The sequence below is a fragment of the Sus scrofa genome, chromosome 12 (assembly GCF_000003025.6).
Source record: "Sus scrofa isolate TJ Tabasco breed Duroc chromosome 12, Sscrofa11.1, whole genome shotgun sequence".
Lineage (NCBI taxonomy): Eukaryota > Metazoa > Chordata > Mammalia > Artiodactyla > Suidae > Sus > Sus scrofa.
In genome coordinates this window covers 34,622,473-34,640,978 of record NC_010454.4, presented here as the reverse complement: position 1 = coordinate 34,640,978, position 18,506 = coordinate 34,622,473, and the positions used below count along the sequence as shown (strand labels likewise).

Here is an 18,506-nt window from a genome sequence, read left to right as displayed (position 1 = left end):
AGCCAGACTGAAGCCTTGGTCCCCTGGCCCCTGGCTGGTGTTTCTCCTGGACTTAGCCAGCTGCTCACTGGGCCGCCCCCACCTTGCAGGGGGTCACTTTCCCCGTTATCCCAAGGTCTTCAGGTGGTACCTCTCAGGGCTGACATCTGGAGGACCCTCCCCTGTGAGTGCCTGGGGACAGGGCCCACCTAACTCCCCGGCAGGTTCCTCTCCACCGCGTCCCCTTTTCTGAAAGGCTCCAGGGGCCCCCTGTTCTCCGTGTGTCCTGGGCTGCTGTGCTTCTCCCAGGGTGCCCCTGCTCCTTCCAGAAGTATGACCCTTTCCCTCTCTGCTCGCGCCCCCAGCCAGATTATGATGTGTGGATCCTCCTGACGGTGGTGGGCACCATCTTTGTGGTCGTCCTGGCCTCGGTGCTGCGCATCCGGTGCCGCCCCCGCCACAGCAGGCCGGTGAGCTGGGTGGGCTCCCTGGGGAGGTGGGCGAGGGTACGTGTGGGGGATGGTGGGGAGCAGGAAGGCAAAAGTGAAGAAGGAAAGAGCCTGCATGCCCATGAAGTAGTTTATACCAAAAGGCCCCGGCAAATGACTGTTCATTTCTAGCAGCCTCTCTCTGTGGGTGCCCTCGTTTGTTCATTCATTAGACAAACAGGGTGAGCTCCTGTTATGTGCCAGGCACTGGTCCAGGTTTGGGGGATAGCATAGTGAGCAAAAAGGCAAAAGGTCCCTCCCCTGAGAAGCTTTCATTCTATGGGAAAGAGACAGACAATAAAAAAATTAATAAGTAAAATATATAATTATGTATTTATTTATTTGTTTTCTGCTTTTTAGGGCTGCAGGTGCGGCATATGGAAGCTTCCAGGCTGGGGGTTGAATCAGAGCTACAGCTGCTAGGCTACACCACCGCCACAGCAATGCAAGATACAAGCCATGTCTGTGACCTACACTGCAGCTCATGGCAATGCCAGATCCTTAACCCACTGAGCAAGGCTAGGGATCAAACCCACATCCTTACAGATACTAGTTGGATTTGTTTCTGCTGGGCCACAATGGGAACTCCCTATAATCCTTTAGATGGTGGTATATGCCAGGGAGAAAAATAAAGCAGAAACGGGGAGAAAGCGCAAAGGGGACAGGGTTAATTTTTTGTTGTTGTGTTGGTCTTTTTAGGGCTGCACATACAGCATATGGAGGTTCCCAGGCTAGAGGTCAAATCAGAGCCACAGCCACAGCAACTCCAGATCCGAGCTGCATCTGTGATCTGCTCCACAGCTCATGGCAACACCAGATCTTTAACTCACTGAGCGAGACCAGGGATCGAACCTCCATCCTCATGTATAATAGTCGGGTTCCTTACCACTGAGCCACAACAGGAACTCCATGACAGGGAACATTTTTTAAAGCAAGGCCAAGGCAGGCTTCATTGAGAGGCTGACATTTCAGGAATGACCCTCAATGGGTGAGGGGGTCATGTGTGTAGATACCTGGGGACAAGGTGATTGAGGCGAGAAAACAGAAAGTGCCAGGTCCTTGAGGCAGATGTGTGCCCTGTGTTTCTGAGGAACAGCAAGGCCGTGTGGCTGGAATCCAGGGAGTAAGAGGACAGAGCAGGAGGCAAGGACAGAGAGTTCATGGGGGCATAGGCCTGTGTAGGCGGTTGTCAGGTGTTTTTTTTCCCTGCTCTGGGTGAACTTGGAGCCATTGGAGGGCTTTGAGGAGAAGCAGAGCCATGATCTGACTTAGGTTCTAACAACGATCACTCTTGCCGCTGGGATGAGACCAGAGTAGTACAGGGAGGCAAGGCTGGAAGCAGAGATTGGCTCAGAGGCAATGACAGGAATCCAGGTGACAGAGGTGGTAGCTTGGATTAGGGAGGTAGCAGTGAACGTAGGGAGAATTAGTTAGAATCTCGGTATACTCTGGAGGCAAAGCCAACAGGTTTCCGGATGGATGGATCATGGGGTGTGAGAGAGGAGTCGAGAATGGCACCAAGATGCTTGGCCTGAGCAACGAAAAGAACGGAGTTGCCATTTCCCGAGGTGGGGAAGACTTGGGGTGGGGGTGGGGGGCAGGTGTTGGTTGGGTGGTCCGTGGGGTTAGGAGTTCGGTGTGGGGCCTGTCAAGTTGGAGGTGCCTGTTAACTATCCAAGTTGAGATGTCCAGCAGACAGCAATCAGTTACTCTCACGGTCCTCGAGGAATGGGAAGGTTAGCAGTGTGAGTGGGGGATGGGGTGGGAGGGCTTGGCTGGCTTGGCAGCGCCATGTGTGAACCCCAAGGATACAGACTCCCAGGGGCGGTCACATGGCCCCGTGATCTAACCGGGTGACTGAGAACCACGTTCAAGCTGGAGTCCAGGGGAACTTGGAGGGAAGGGGAGCCCTTGCCCCATTCTGGTCCCATCCCTCTTCCCAGGATCCCCTTCAGCAGAGAACAGCCTGGGCCATCAGCCAGCTGGCTACCAGGAGGTACCGGGCCAGCTGCAGGAGGGCCCGGGCTGAGTGGCCAGACGCAGGAAGCAGCTGCAGCTCAGCCCCTGTGTGCGCCATCTGCCTTGAGGAGTTCTCAGAGGGCCAGGTGAGGCCAAACTGTGCTTCCCCGTCATGACCAGACTGGGGAGGGAGGCTGGAGGGTGCGGAGGAGGCCCTTATGGCTGGTGTGGGTGTTCAGGCTGCATCCACGTCCTGTGTATCCTGCGTGGATGACCCCAAGGTTCGCTTTTTTTCCTGGTCTTCCAGGAAGAGAGAACTACTGTCTGTCGAGCGTGTACCATGTGCCAGGCTCTGCCAAGGGTGATTTGGAGGCATTGTCTCATTTTAGCCTCATGACAGTGAGGGGGCGGGTGGATTAGCCTCATTTTACAGCAGAAAACTGTCTGTTAAGAAACTTGCCCAAGGTCATGCAGCTAAGTGGCAAGATCCAGGTCTACTTGATACCCAAGCCCAAACCTTTTCTGTTGTACTGTGAGGTCTTTGAAAGCAGGTGATGGCAATAAAGAGGCCAGTGGGAGTCGGGGACACCCTCCTTCCTGGCCACTGCTGTGGCTGCAGGCACCTTTGGTTCAGAGCCTTTGTTTTCTCCAGGAGCTACGGGTCATTTCCTGCCTCCACGAGTTCCATCGCACATGTGTGGACCCCTGGCTGCATCAGCATCGCACTTGCCCCCTCTGCATGTTCAACATCGTAGGTAGGAGGTGGGCCACAGACTCCCCTGTGTGCAGGCAGATGGGTCTAGAAGGGGCAGGATGGCCTTGATTGTTCTTTAAGATGAGCACTGCTCGAGGGGCCCTCATTTGAGGGGGGCGGCCGTTCCATAGCAAACTTTTTTTTTTTTTCCGTCTGCACCTATGGCATGTGGAAGTTCCTGGGCCAGGGACTGAACCTGCACCACAGCAGTGGCAATGCCAGATCCTTCACTGCTAAGGCCATCAGGGAACTCCCTAGACATGTTTATTATGAATGTCCATGACGACTTTGTTGATTCTAAATCTGGGTGATTTGTATATTTATTATTGCGGTTTTCCAGCAATGAAGTATTCTATTCTAACAAAAATAGGATATTACGACACTTTTCCAAAAGAGGAAAGCGAGTTAGAAAGCCTCTTTCTAATCCTCCAAGGGTGCAGTATGGGGTGATGATGTCCCTGGGTGAAAGTCCCACACGGGCTGATGGGAGGATCAGGGCCTGCCATGTCAGGGGACAACCGAGGAGACAAGTGCCTGGAAGAGCCTGGGCAACCCAGGGCGCAGGCAGGTTAGGAAGGTCCCTGGTCCCTCAAACTCTTGATGGGGCCTGCGGGCTATGCAGGCTTAACAGGTTTGCTACAGCCGCTGGCTTCTGAATGTACCCTCCTTAGGTCTGTGGAGTCAAACCCCTGTGCTCTTGGTTCTTTCTTCCAGAGGGAGATTCACTTTCTCAGCCCCTGGGACCCTCTCGATCTTACCAGGAACCAGGCCGGAGACTCCACCTCATTCGCCAGCATCCCGGCCACGCCCACTACCACCTGCCTGCTGCCTACCTGTTGGGCCCCTCCCGGAGTGCAGTGGCTCGGCCCACGCGGCCTGGTTCCTTCCTCCCATCCCAGGAGCCCAGCGGGGGCCCTCGGCACCACCGCCCCCCGAGAGCTGCACATCCCCGGGCTCCAGGCGACCAGCAGCGCCTGGCCGCGGCCCAGCACCCCTATGCACAGGGCTGGGGGCTGAGCCGCCTGCGATGCGCTTCGCAGCACCCCACTGCTTGCCCGCCACCCCCGCGCCGGCCTAGGCCTCACGACAGCAGCGGCTCTGGAGAAAGCTACTGCACAGAGCGCAGCGGCTACCTGGCAGACGGACCGGCCAGCGACTCCAGTTCGGGGCCCTGCCATGGCTCTTCGAGTGACTCCGTGGTCAACTGCACGGACGTCAGCCTGCAGGGCATCCACGGCAGCAGCTCTACCTTCCGCAGCTCCCTGAGCAGTGACTTTGACCCCCTGGTTTACTGCAGCCCCCAAGGAGGGACCCAGGGCGAGGAGACTCAGCCTGGCGTGACCTCTCGGCCCCGTTCTTTGGACTCCGTGGTGCCCACAGGAGAAACCCAGGTTTCCAGCCATGTCCACTACCATCGCCACCGGCACCACCACTACAAAAAGCGTTTCCAGTGGCACAGCAGGAAGTCTGGCCCAGAAACCGGAGTCCCCCGGTCCAGGCCTGCCATTCCTCGGACACAGCTCCAGTCAGAGCCGCCTTCACCTGACCAGGAAACAGCCAGATCCAACCCAGCGGCTCCTTCAGGGCAGCTCCCCAACGCACAACGGCCCAGGGCCCTCACCGAGCCAGCCCCTGCACCAGCCGATGCCTCCAGCCCACCCCCAGTCCCGGCAGCCTCTTCCACTTGCAGAAATCCAGCCTCCCTGTCCGACACCCACAGAGGAGACGGCGGGGGGGTCCCTCAGAGCCCATCCCAGCCTCTCGACCCCAGGACGTGACTGCACCCCCAGCCTGCCAGATTCTCCCCCATTATGGTCCTAGCCTGGCATACCCTTGGTCCCAGAGGGCCACCCACTGATCTTCGGACCTCCGGGCCTGGACGAAGGCTGCTACCAGAAACCCCAGGCCCTAGTTACCCCAGCTCACGGCCAGTGTGGTTGTGTCTGACTCCACGCCAGCCCCTAGGACCACACCCATCTGGGGAGGGGCCTTCTGAATGGAGTTCTGGCCCCCCAGAGGGCAGGCCGTGCCCTTACCCACACTGCCAGGTGCTGCCAGCCCAGCCTGGTGAGTTTTAAGGGGAAACGGGTCTGGTGGGGTGAGGAGACTAGAGCTGGATATTGCAGAACGGGTGAAGTCACCCAAGAGGTTGATGGACGCTGAGAAGGGTACAGCAGAGGTGACATTCAAATTACTGAACAGCCGGCATAGAGTAGGATGCTGGCCAGGCTACTTCAGCCCTGCCAGCTGTTCCTCCTTTAGTTGCCAGATCCTGGGGAGGTCTCAGCTGAGGTCCTAGTGTGGCTGAGACACGGGAAAGCACTTGGGCCAGTTTGGGGCGGCAGCTTGAACACGAGTGTCAGTACTTTAAAAATTGGTACAGCTGTACCAGTGCATATAGCCCAACATTAGCTGTAAATACAAAGAAGGCCAAGAAGTGTTCCTTGCTCTCGAGGACCATGTGGACAAATAGTTGCTGAAAACCATAATCCCAGGCCACATGAGATCTTGGAAGAGAAAGAATGACAAATAGCCATAATTCTGGGCTATTGAGAAGAACTCTGTGAATGATGGGGGGCAAAAAAAAGGAGGAGCGAGATCCCAGGTGGTTCCCAGCAGCCACGTGGGTCCTTACGTTTTCCCCTTTCCCCTGGGTTAAAAGAACAACTAGGACTTCCCTTCCATGCACCTTTGTTAATAAGACCAACCTCATTTTCTTGGGGACTCAGTGCACCCCTTTTATTGTACTTCAGCCAATGGTGATCATGGAAATCTTCAACTTTAACTTGTTATTTATTTGCTCAAGTCTTTCTCTTTCTCTTCCCGATCCCCCACCTCCCACTTTTCCCCACCTTCTCCCACTGTGTGGATGACACAGCTCTTTGCCTATAGCCATTGCTAGGAGGGCCCCTCTGTCCCCTCTGAGAGATAAGACTCAGGAATCCCACAGGCAGGACCTGAGAGCCGCAATCACCATTCATTCCTTTCTTCCATTCTTTCTGCGTTCTATGCTTGCTGTGTGCTAAGCTGGGCTCTGAGGACATGGACCTTGTCAACCAGGAGACCCAGGTCTTTGGAGAGATGGGTATGCAAAGTGTTATAGCATGGAAAAGAATTGCTTCCACAGGGCCACATACTGCAGACTTTAGCCAGGTGTTTGGTGGTTCCATTTGGATCCTGTTGCGTGAGTACTTTCAGTGCAGCCAGGGCCAGAGCACCACCTCCCTCTCTCCCAAACTCATAACTAGTTTCACTGCCCCCCCCCTTTCCCCTGCTGATCCAATCCAATCCATGCCAGGTCCTGGTAACCGTATCTCTGCCAGGTTTACTTCCGTTTCCTCCAGTACTGATGGCCACTGCCCATGACTTGGGTGCAGCCCAGAGATGGAGGCAGGAGCCTCCCAGCTCCTCCCTTCCCTCTCACAGGACCATGAAGGCTGGGAAGTGCACATCAGCTGTGTCCTGCAGAGCCGTGTAGCCCCGTGACCCTGCTCTCCTACCCGTCCATACTGCTGCTGGGTGATCCTCCTCAAATAAACTGTCCAGAAGTCTCCAAATGTTTTGTTCAGAGTAAAGAAAAATCCAAACTGGTTTGGCATTCAAGGCTCTAATACCAGCTGGCTCTCATCTCCCTTCCCAACCTCATTTTCCATTCTTCCCCCGTCCCATGCTTTAGCCAAACTAGGTAAACACTTCCTGCAGTTTCTGCAGCCCAGAATATTCTGCTGCCTTCCTATTACCATAAGTCTACTTCTCCCCTGTTCCTGCAGGACCAGCACCTTGATCTCCACTTTCAGGAAGCCCTTCTTCTTTTTCTTCTTTTTTTATTTTTTTATTTTTTTTGTCTTTGCTAGGGCCGCACCCGAGGCATTTGGAGGTTCCCAGGCTAGGGGTCCAATCAGAGCTGTAGCCACTGGCCTACACCACAGTCACAGCAACTCAGGATCTGAGCTGCATCTGCCACCCACACCACAGCTTACGGCAATGCCAGGTCCTTAACCTACTGAGCAAGGGCAGGGATCGAACCCACAACCTCATGGTTCCCAGTCGGATTTGTTAACCACTGAGCCATGACGGGAACTCTTCAGGGAGCCCTTCTCATTGCTCCACTCAGACATCGTTTCTCCCCTGCCTCAATTCATCTCTTATGACCCCAGCCCTGCCCGCCTGGCTTAATTGCCACTTAAGTGCACACCTTCTCTCCTACAAGGTTGTCAGGTCCCTGCTGAGTCTGTGGTCTTCTCTTTGGCACATGGTATCAAGCCAGGTCCACAAGTGCTTAGCAAATATTTATTGGGTGAATGAGTGGTTAACTATTGGTAACACACTGGTTGCTATATTGCTATATATGCGTCTCTTTCTCTTGGTTTGTTTTTCTCTCCCCTGTGTTCCAACTGGGGCCCCTCTCAGCTTTCAATCTTTTTTTTTTTTTTTTGGTCGCACCCACAGCACATGGAAGTTCCCCAGCCAGGGATCTAAGCTGAGCCACAGCTGTAATGCTTGATCCTTAACCCTGTGCACTGAGCTGGGGACCAAACCTGTGCCTCTGTAGTGACCCAGGCTGCTGTGAGCAGATCCTTAACCCATTGTGCCACAGCGGGAACTCCTCAGCTTTCAATCTCATCACCCATTCTGGACCCATTCCCTGCTCCTGCCTCTCTCTAGTTCCCTCCCAGCCATACTCTCTTAGAGGTGGAACAAGCAGGAGGCTGGCCGGACCCTCCCTGACTTCTTTCCTCCTCTCTCTCTGAATGCAGGCTCAGAAGAGGAGCTTGAGGAGCTGTGTGAACAGGCCGTGTGAGATGTTCAGGCCTCACTCCAACCAAGAGTGTGCTCCGGATGCCTCGGGGCCCTACCTGCCAGAGTCCGGCTCCTGAGAGAAGAAAGGACCTCAGAAAACACCGCTCTTTTATGCCGGACTTCCTGGCACCCCTGGCACAGGAGTGGTGATGGTGGGTGGCAGGAGGTGTTGTTTCCTGCTCCCCGCTCCAGACCTTGTCTGCAGAACCCTCTGCAGTGCCGCACGTCTGTGTCCAGCCTGGCAACCAGCTAGCACTTGTGTGGGCTGGCTTCCTTGCAGGCCGGTTTTGGGTTTTGAGAGCAGGAAGCTAGGTGTGGGCAGATGGGTGTCATAAAGGCGGTGCTCCTTCCCAGCCCCAGTAGGTTTCCCTCATCCCAAGCCTCCTGTTCACACCAGCCAGTGGGTCCAGCTGAATGCATGGGCCCTTCTCACCACCTTCCCTGGGAGAGTCCTGCCCACCAGCTCTGGCTCCTCCTCGGTGAGGCTGCTGCATAAGCAGCAATGCTGGTTCTTACCATTTTCCTTCTTAGCAAAAAGATAGGGAGCCCAGGGGAGCCCGACCCCAAAGGGGGGCTTTTCAGCTTCTCCAGAAAGGGCCTGCCCTGGTGCCTAAAGGAGGATATTTCCCCCTCCTTGTCCTCACTTGTCAGATCCTTTGTATTAAGTGAGAGAGAAGGCTCTGTGGATTCTGCACCTGAGGGGGTAGAGCAACTTGAAGAACCTGGGTGGAAGCCTCTGAGCGTCAGACTCCCTTGTCACTCCAGCAGCCCTAGTTCCTGGGGGATAGGGGTGGGGATGGTGGGAAGGGAATAACTCTGGACTTTATGTAGAAAGAGGGAGCAAGGAGTGAAGGTAGAAAGGGCAGAATTATTGCCGAACAAGGAATTTTTCTCTGAGAGCAGGGATAGGGAACAGAGGAGAACAAAGGAGAGGTAATATGGGACCCTTGGGATTAGAGGGCCCAGAGGCCCAGCTTCCCAGTATAAGCCACGCAGGCCCGGGACACCCAGGAAGAAGTGGAGCTGGAGCAGGAAGTCTGCCCTGGGCAGCTGGTTACCGAGTGGGCACGGGCTGAGGGGCCTCCTTGGGGTGACATTCACCCCAAGGCAGTTGGAGCATTGCTGGCCCCTCAGGCATTATCCCATTTGGAATGTGAATGTGGGAGCCAAGTGGGCACAGGACCCCACCTGGGAATCTTCTTCCCCCAAAGTCAGGGGGGAACTAGCACCTAGGTACCCACGTGGGTATTTATATCTGGATAGAAAGATGCTTGAATCAGGCACTATGTTGAGAAATGTATTTATTTGCTAATATATTTATCCTTAAATGCGGTCTGGTCTTGTGGTTTTGTTCTGTCATGACTGTCACTGAGGGTAACAGCTCCGTCCTTTATATGGGAGAAATAAATTATGTTTGGTATCAGAGGCTAGGCTCTGATTTATGAAAGGACCGAGGAGACTGCTGGGCTTGGCCCTAAGAACTGGCTTGTAAGCCCCTAAACCATGGTCTAGTGAACTCAGGGAAAGAGAAAGCATGACTGGATTCTCACTGCGGTTCCGTTTGTTACCTGTATTGTCATTGTCCTCATTTCAAACTCTCACTGATGACGCTTCACTGACTTTCTCTGTGACTCTGGGCAAATACTCTGTGCCTCACTTTTCCCACCCCTGAAATGGACCCACCTCACAGAGTGAAGTGTGTTCCAAAGTAGAAAGTGTGCAGTGATGGAGAACACCCTAACCCATCAGAGCCCATCGGAACAGGCATGGACGGGCACTGGCAGCACACTGGCCTTGAAGAAGCTCAGTTTCAATTTAGGAGGCCTGGCTGGGAAGATAGACCAGCAGGGCCTGAAACTATCTATCTATTTATTTTTTGTTTTTTTGCCTTTTCTAGGGTCGCTCCTGCGGCATATGGAGGTTCCCAGGCTAGGGGTCTAATCAGAGCTGTAGCCACCGGCCTACACCACAGCCCAGCAACGTGGGATCCGAGCCATGTCTGCGACCTACACCACAGCTCAGGGCAATGCTGGATCCTCGACTCACTGAGCAAGGCCAGGGATCAAACCCCCAACCTCATGGTTCCTAGTCCCATTCGTTAACCACTGCACCACTAAGGGAACTCCTGAAATTATCTATTTATATCCCAAAGCTCCAGTTCACATAAACACAAATGACTGTCCTCTGCCTACACATAGGACTAATGTGAGGATCAAGGGAGCTGGTGCTATGTCGGTAGGAAGAGTTCCACAGGGCCTGGACAGGCCTTTGCTCGCCTCCTGCCTCCTGCCAAAGTGCATTTTCCCTTTCCACTTCTCTGGGAAAGGCTTGGTTTTGTCTCATGCCCAGTTTTTTGGTTTTTCCTGTTTTTTTTTTGTTTTTTTTTTTTTTTTTTTTTTGCTTTTTGGGTCCACCCTCGCCATAGGTTCCCAGGCTAGGGGTCAAATCACAGCTACAGCTGCTGGCCTACACCACTGCCATAGCCACACCAGATCCAAGCTGCGTCTGCGACCTACACCACAGTTCACAGCAACGCAGGATCCTTAACCCACTGAGCAAAGCCAGGGATCGAACCCACAACCTCATGGTTCCTAGTCAGATTCGTTTCTGCTATGCCACGACTGGAACTTCTCTTGCCCAGTTTTGAATCTGAAAGCTTCTTATAAAGTGAAATGAGGGAAAAAAAAAAAAAAAAAAATCTCCTACAGATGATCTGAAGGAAAGGAACTATATAAAAGCTAAAAGATGCACAAAGCATAAATTATCAGCTGGGCCGAGGAAACGTACCAAGAGTTTTTAGAAATAATTGAATATGCATTTTCCGGGTGACAGCTCGCAGACCAGCATTCCCGTGGACGCAAATGGAAACCCAATCACGCTCTGATTGTTAGGAAGGAGCGGGGCGGTCTCTGGATTTCTTTTCGTCTCTGCAGAGATAATCCCAGAGGGAGACAGTGGCCCTACACTTTTAAGAGGGAAGACAAAAAAGAATCTCTGCTGTCATCTGGGATCCTCCAGGGAACCCGCGGGGCGGTGCCAGCCGCCCAGGTCAAATGGCCCGCGCGCCAGGATACCACCCGGGCCGCGGGGAGCCCCCGCGCAGGCGCCAACCGTGCCGCCCCTCCTCCTCGGGCTCCGCCCACAGGCCCAACGGCCGCTGGGCCTCGCCCCGCGCTCCGGCCCAGGTGGCGGGGGCGCGCGCCGGTCCAGGTGACTCTCCGCCGGCCCCGCCTCTAGACGGGAGAAACCATCTCCTGAGGCGGGGGGTGGGGCGGGGCCCGCGGCCTCCCACGCCGGAAGAGGAAGTCTGAGGAACCGGAAGTGCGTGTATTCTGGGCAAATCGCTGTTTACTTCCTGCGAGCGGCAGCTGTGGCTCATTCCGTCGCTGTTCTTCCTTGGAAGAGGATGGCTCTGGAGACAGTGCCGAAGGACCTGCGGCATCTGCGCGCTTGTTTGCTGTGTTCGCTGGTCAAGGTCTGGCGGGGACCTGGTTGTATGGGCGATGGGGGACCAAGCTGGGAGAAAGGGTAGGACAGGGCTCGGGGGGCGGTGAAGAGAAAAGATCCAGGCAGGGGACGTGGGAAGTAGGCCATCGCTTACGTGGATAGGAAGCCAGGCAGGTCGTGCAGCCATGGTCGCGGGCGGTCTCATAAGCCTTTGCAACTTTAGCTCTCAGTACAGGCCTGACCCTTTACAGACGTTCAGTGAACTTCTATTGGAGTTGAAGGACGCCGGCTAAGAGTCAGAGGAGGGTGGGAATTTCCAGCTGAGAGAATAGTGGGAGAAGGTGCCCGACCCCGAGGATACTAGGGAGAGGAATGGGTAAAACGCAGTTGGGAACAAAAGGAGTGTGAGAGTGGAAAAGGGCTATAGGAATGGTGGACGGGGGACTTGATGAGACAGAGCCAACGTAGGGAGCCTCGTGCTTGACCAGGTAGACTTATGAGAAAGCTACTTTTTCTTTTGGCCTTGTTCATGCTCCCCTCTCTCCTTTTTATCTCTCTCCCAGACTATAGACCAGTTTGAATATGATGGTTGTGACAATTGTGATGCATACCTTCAGATGAAAGGTAACCGAGAGATGGTATATGACTGCACCAGCTCTTCCTTTGATGGGTAAGTCCCTTTAGATTACTGCATTATCTCTACCCCATCAAGTAATTGTGGCCAAACTCTTGAGACCTTAATCCTAGTTGGTCTCAAAGTTATTTTGAGACACATGTCTTTGCTATCCAGAACCGTAGCTACTAGACGTGTGTGGCGTTGAGCACTTGAAATGTGGCTAGTCTGGGAGTTCCCGTTGTGGCTCAGTGTGTTGAGAATCCAACTAGTATCCACGAGGATTTGGGTTCGACCCACTTACCCTCGCTCAGTCGGTTAAAGAATCCAGCGTTGCCGCAAGTTGCAGCTTAGGTTGCAGAAAGTGGCTCGGATCTGGTGTTGCTAAGGCTGTGGTATAGTCTGGCAGCTGCAACTCTGATTCAGCCCCTATCCTGGGACCTTCCATATGCTGTGAGTATGGCCCTAAAAAAGAAAAGAAAAAAAGAAAAAAGAAAAAAAAATGTAGCTAGTCCAAATTGAGATATGCTTTACCTGTGATGTAATACTGGATTTCAAAGACTCAGCACAAGAAAAAAAAGTAAAATAATCTTGATTTTTGCATGTGTGTTAGTTACATGCCAAAATAATAATTTGAATATATTGGGTTAAATGAAATTAATTTCATTAATGAAGTTAATTTCACTTTTTCGTCATTACTCCTTTAACGTAGCTACAGAAAATTTAAAATGATTTGTGTGGCTTTCATTATTTTTCCACGGGATAGTTCTTCACTAGACTGTCAGCTCATTATTTGTAGGGACTGTATTTTGTGCACTGAGACATGGCATACAGGACCTGAAAGGTAGTAGGTGCTTAATAAATGTTGACTGCATGAAGAGCCTTTGTGAAAATGAAAGGGTAAATTTTGGCCCCAAAGTTGATGCCTTTAGATATCTTTAAGAGGCGCTTTAGAAAGGTTTTCCCTTGGTGAGATTGTCCCGTGGGGAAAAGGCAGTGAGAGAAATGTACGTTTCAGTTTTCCTTCCCTAAGGTAGGAGCCAGTATTCTTTGGGGGTTAAGAAAGTACTATTAAATTTCTTTCAGTCTCTAGGCTAATTAAGGATTTACATACAGACTGGCCCCAAACCAATACTTGCTAAAGTTCCTTCAAGGTGAGCCAACTTTATTCCTCCTTTGTTTGCCTTTAAGGAAGAGCAAAGGATTGGGCAGAGAAGGTGTCGTCGTGGAACTTTGTACACATGCCTGTGCACACGCAGATACTCCAGTCCTTTGTTCATTTGTTAGAGCCGTACAAATGAATGTACGCCAACAAATGAATGAAGAGACGCCCATCTGTGGCTGCTGTGAGAGACAGCAGGAGTTACCCATGGAGATTCTTTTTTTTTTTTTTTTTTTTTGTCTTTTTGTTGTTGTTGTTGTTGCTATTTCTTGGGCCGCTCCTGCGGCACATGGAGGTTCCCAGGCTAGGGGTTGAATCGGAGCTGTAGCCACCGGCCTACGCCAGAGCCACAGCAACTCGGGATCCGAGCCGCGTCTGCAACCTACACCACAGCTCACGGCAACGCCGGATCGTTAACCCACTGAGCAAGGGCAGGGACAGAACCCGCAACCTCATGGTTCCTAGTCGGATTCGTTAACCACTGCACCACGACGGGAACTCCGAGATTCTTAATAGTAAGAGAGACAGTGAAGTTTTACATGTTAGGGTTTTTTGTTTTTTTGTTTTAATCATAGTCAAATTCACGTTAAAAATTTTTTTTATAATTTTTAAGTGTAGAATTCAATGGTATTAAATATGTTCATGCTTTTCGTGTGACTTGTCACCACCATCCATCTCCAGAACATTTTTCCTCTTCTCATTTCCTCCTCCCCCCAGCCTGTGGCCACCACCATTTTACTTTCTCTGTAAATTTGATTACATCATGCAGTATTTGTCTTTTTGTGGTGGGTTCATTTCATGTAACATAATGCCTTCAAGGTTTATCCATGTTGTAGCAGGTGTCAGACTTTCCTTTTTAAGCTTAATAATATTCCGTTTTACACCAAGTTTTATTTACATGTCCATCTGTTGACGGACATTTGGACTGCTTCCACCTTTTAAACAATGCTGCCATGACCATGGGTTTGCAAATACCTGTTCAAGTCCCTGCTTTTACTTCTCTGACATATATATTTGGAAGTGGAATTGCTGGATTATTCTGTGTTCGATCTTTAGAGGAACTGCTGTACTGTTTTTTATAGCAGCACCATTTTACCTTCCCACCAGCAGTGCACAGGGTTCCGATTTCTCCACATCCTTGCCAGCACTTGTTACTTTCTGTTTTTTTGCCTTTGTTAATAGCTGCCCCATTGGGTGTGAGGCGTGTCTCATTGTGGTTTTGATTTACATTTCTCTAATGATTAGTGATGCTGAGCATTTTTCCGTATGTTTATTGGCCATTTGTATATCTTCTTTGGAAAAATATCTCTTTAAGACCTTTGCCTGTTTTTTTTGTTGTTGGTGGTGGTGGTGGTGGGTTTTTTTCTTTTTTCTTTTTCCTGTCTTTTTAGGGCCGCACCCAGGGCATATGGAGGTTTCCAGGCTAGGGGTCTAATCGGACCTGTAGCTGCTGGCCTACACCACAGCCGCAGCAACACGGGATCCAAGCCAGGTCTACGCCCTACACCACAGCTGGATTCTTAACCCACTGAGCAAGGCCAGGGATCGAACCCACATCCTCATGGATATTAGTCAAGTTTGTTAACCGCTGAGCCACGACAGGAACTCCTGCCCATTTTTGAATCAGCCTTTTGGGTTTTGTTGTTGAGTTGTAGGAATTATGTACCTATTCCGGTGCATATTAGGATTTGAAGAATGAGTGTATCAAAGGCTAAAGAAGATTAGATTGACAAACTCAGCCAGAAGCAGGGGAGGTAGCATGAATCAGGCTTTTAAGGAAAGAAGTACAGGATTTTTGAGGCAGTTGAGATGAGAGAAAGATAGAAAAAGCATTCTAAGCAAAGGGACCTGAGCAACGGCACGGGGTCAGAAAATCAGCGTATGTTTTGGAGAATGATGGAACTTTGTTTAGGTCAAATTACAAAGTCGGATGATAGGTACTATATGGCTGGAACAGTAGCTGTGGAGGACAGAGGAGATCTACTTTGGTCAGGAGATTGGCCTGCTTATGGGCCTGCCTACCCCAGATCAGTGTGCCAGGCCAGGGCAGGTATTACCCTACGTGCCACACCTGGAGCTGGGGTCAGTTCCACTCAAATCACATGGCTGAGAACAGAGGGTTTGGGTGGGGAGGGTAGCTTCCCAAATAAAAATCCAAGATTGTTACCAAGAGAAGAGAGAATGGATACTGAGGAGACAGCAAATAGCAGTGCCTGGTCTGGATATGTCACAGTGGGCAGTCAGTAAGCATTCGACTGGGGAATGACAAATGATCTCTGGCCTCTGAAAGCACCTGATGCTTACCTGTCCTGCTCAGTAGCAGGCTTCTGGCCCTTGGGTAGCCTGTTGCCTGTGCTCTGGGATTAGAGCTACCTTGGGAAGAACTATTTGGATAATCAGGAGAGCTGATATTTATTTAGCACCTGCTCTGTGCTGGGTGTTTTTTATGTATTAGCTCAACCTTACGATGAAGTTCTGAGGGAGATCACCGTATGCGTGTCAGGCTGCAGAGCTCTGCTTTTCACTTGTTTCTAGTAAGAGGACCCACGGTGTTGACTCGCCCTCGCCTTTGCCCTAGGCCTGTCCCTCAGTGGTCGTGTTGGTTGTAATTAGCAATGCCATCTAGCTCCAAAGCTGTCCCATTTCCCAGGGAATCTGAGCCAGGGATGCTTTTGAACCTGACAAGGTGGTCTTTGGGGGATGGTAACTGACCTGAGACTGGTAGGCCAGGGACATAAGTGCAAAGGACCTTTTTTAGTCCTAGCTCTGAGTCAGTCCTGTCCCAGCCTTAGAACTCAGTTTCCCCTGCTTTCTTTTTGCTTTCTTTTTTTTTTTTGGTCTTTTTAGGGCTGCACTTGCAGTATATGGAGGTTCCCAGGCTAGGGGTTGAATCGGAGCTACAGCTGCCGTGTCTGCAACCTACACCACAGTTCATGGCAACGCCAGATCCTTAACTCACAAGCAAGGCAGTCAAGGATCGAACCCGCAACCTCCTGGTTCCTCGTCAGATTTGTTTCCGCTGTGCCACAACGGGAACTCCTCCCCTCCTTTCTAGTAGAGACTCAATACTTGGCTTTTCCCTAGGTTTCCTCTCCCAGGACTCTTGTGCTGGCTGGGAACAGAGTAAAGGGGGCAGGTCCTCGGTCTCTCAGTTCTCTGGTAGCGGCAGCTCAGGCTGACTCTGTCTCTTTCTCCTCCTAGAATCATTGCAATGATGAGTCCAGAGGACAGCTGGGTCTCCAAGTGGCAGCGAGTCAGTAAGTGTCTCCCTTTCTCTTGATCCTCGCCTAGTTGTGCTGTCATGTCCAGGGGTGGGAGTCTTCAGTCAGCGGGTAAGTGGCCCCAGAGCGAGAGAGATGGGGTTGGAGGAAAGCCAGGGAAAGTGTCCTGTGCCCTGTCATTTAACACTCACAGCCAAAAGACGTGATTGTTCTTCTCTTGGAGTTGCACCCTTTCTTTCATTTTAAGATTTCCCTTTGGCCTTTAGTCGTAGCTCACTCTTACTGCAATCTTTCTTCTTTTTCAGGTAACTTTAAGCCGGGGGTATATGCAGTGTCAGTCACAGGTCGCCTTCCCCAAGGTAATAATAATCACAGAACAGCCAGTGCCCCTTCCTGTGCCAAGCTCTGTGCAAGCTTTTTCTGTGAATTAACACCAGTCCTCCCAACTCTATGAGGGAACCAAAGTGCAGAGAAGTTAACTAACCCCCCCAAGGGCACCCAGCTAGGGAGGAGCCAGAATTCAGACCCAAGCATTCTGGCTCTGGAACCCTTGCTTTCCGCACCTGCAGTGTCTCTCTTTTTCTTCTTGTTCTTAGCAAGTCTTTGCCCAGAACTTGCCTGGATCTTCAAGGGTAACAAGCCAGCCAGGCAGTTCTGTGGATGAGCAGTCTGGGAACTCCAGTTTACTTAGCGCACACCGCCCCCTCCCCTCGCCGGGTGGTAGCCCAGGGAACCTTTCTTTTCTTCTGGGGTCTTCTTCCCTCACAGAGCTGTTTCTCCTCCTGCTGCAGGAATCGTGCGGGAGCTGAAAAGTCGAGGAGTGGCCTACAAATCCAGAGACACAGCTATAAAGACCTAGCGAGATGCACAGCCTCCAGCATCTTTGTTCCTGCCTCTGCCTCTGCCCCTGCTTATTTTTTGTTGTGGAACTAAATGGGCAGAACTGCAAATACGTCCCACCCTCCGAGTCTGAGACTCAGGCTGTTGAGGGAGCAGCACAGTGTGTCCATGGGCCGTTTTACCTTCTCTGGTGGACTGCGGCAAGGATGGGAGCAGTTTGGGCTGGTGGAGTGACAGAGACTGAATTCAGTGGGGACTAGGATACTGGTTTTCCTACCCACCACTCAGAGCTGTGCCCTTGCTCTTGCCCTTGGGCAGGACTCTGGGTCAAACGCAAATAAACATGAACCCCGTAGGGCTATTCTTAAGGCTGTAACAAATGCCTCCTCTCCCTCTTCCTTTTTCTTAGCTGGGCACAGTCAAAACTCATTGCCCAGTAAGCATCTTCCCAGATCAGCAGAGGCCCTGCAGGCCGCTCCCTGCAGCCTTCCCAGTGTGCTTCCTTGGGTCTCAGGAGGTCTGCTGTCCGAGTCTAGGCAGCCCTCAGCCTGGTAGTCCTGGTGTGTCTGCTGGTTGTAACTTTCCCTTCTCTAGATCTGGCTCAGTGGGTGTCCCTCAAAGAAATCCTGGGCCGCCTTCCTGTTCTTTGCCCCTTGACCACATTTAGAACCTTTTTTCCGTCTTTGTTGTTTTTTTTTTTTTTTTTTACTGTCCTTCCTACACCTTAGGTCCACCAGTGGCACCCATGATCTCCCTCTCCCCTGCTTTCCTGCGTTTCCCTAATGGAGACCCTCAGGTTGCCGATGGGTCTTGGTCTGGCTCCTCTATCCCTCCGCAGGAGGTGGGCTCTCCTCTCTCTGACCTAGCGGGGGGCCTTGAGTGATGTCCAGTTAGTGGCCAAGGTGAGTGACTTGTTTTGGAATTAAATTTTTTACCGTTAAGTTCTCATTTACTTAAATCCCGCCCCCCCAAGATCATTACGTATGCCCATATTTATTTCCCTAAGTTCCTTTGTTCCCCATCTGCAGAACAGAAGTGATTGCGTTCCGTTTACCTCTGGATTTTTGTGATTATCAAAATGCAGCCACATGAAAATTTTCTAACTGAAGTTTTAGAGAAGGTAGAAACTCTCCTTTTATTAGCCATTCTTCAATACATCCCATCTGTCTACAGGAAACAAAAAAGTGGGGAGATGCTTTGACCCGCTCCAGGCAGTGAGCTCTGACTCAGGCGCAGAGAGCTT

General features: G+C 51.7%; 2 protein-coding genes across 2 annotated transcripts in view; both read left to right on the top strand.

Annotated features, from left to right (window-relative positions):
- RNF43 (ring finger protein 43) overlaps positions 1–9,405 on the top strand; it is a 63,448-nt gene extending 54,043 nt beyond the window's left edge. The window contains 8 exon segments of the mRNA XM_021067274.1: positions 345–449; positions 2,411–2,572; positions 3,079–3,181; positions 3,895–4,833; positions 4,836–5,015; positions 5,018–5,059; positions 5,062–5,247; positions 7,938–9,405. Coding sequence (XP_020922933.1) covers positions 345–449; positions 2,411–2,572; positions 3,079–3,181; positions 3,895–4,833; positions 4,836–5,015; positions 5,018–5,059; positions 5,062–5,247; positions 7,938–7,981 — 1,761 coding nt within the window. The 3' untranslated portion in view covers positions 7,982–9,405.
- SUPT4H1 (SPT4 homolog, DSIF elongation factor subunit) lies at positions 11,298–18,204 on the top strand. The gene is made up of 5 exons (XM_003131646.4): positions 11,298–11,455; positions 11,991–12,097; positions 16,404–16,459; positions 16,729–16,782; positions 17,215–18,204. The coding sequence occupies exons 1-5, from the start codon at positions 11,387–11,389 to the stop codon at positions 17,280–17,282; spliced, it is 354 nt and encodes a 117-aa protein (XP_003131694.1). The 5' UTR covers positions 11,298–11,386; the 3' UTR covers positions 17,283–18,204.

Coding starts and splice junctions, on each gene's coding strand:
- SUPT4H1 (XM_003131646.4), top strand. CDS start 11,387: ATGGCTCTGGAGACAGTGCCGAAGGACCTGCGGCATCTGCGCGCTTGT. Junction 11,456..11,990: donor TGCTGTGTTCGCTGGTCAAG/GTCTGGCGGGGA, acceptor TCTCTCTCCCAG/ACTATAGACCAGTTTGAATA. Junction 12,098..16,403: donor ACCAGCTCTTCCTTTGATGG/GTAAGTCCCTTT, acceptor TTCTCCTCCTAG/AATCATTGCAATGATGAGTC.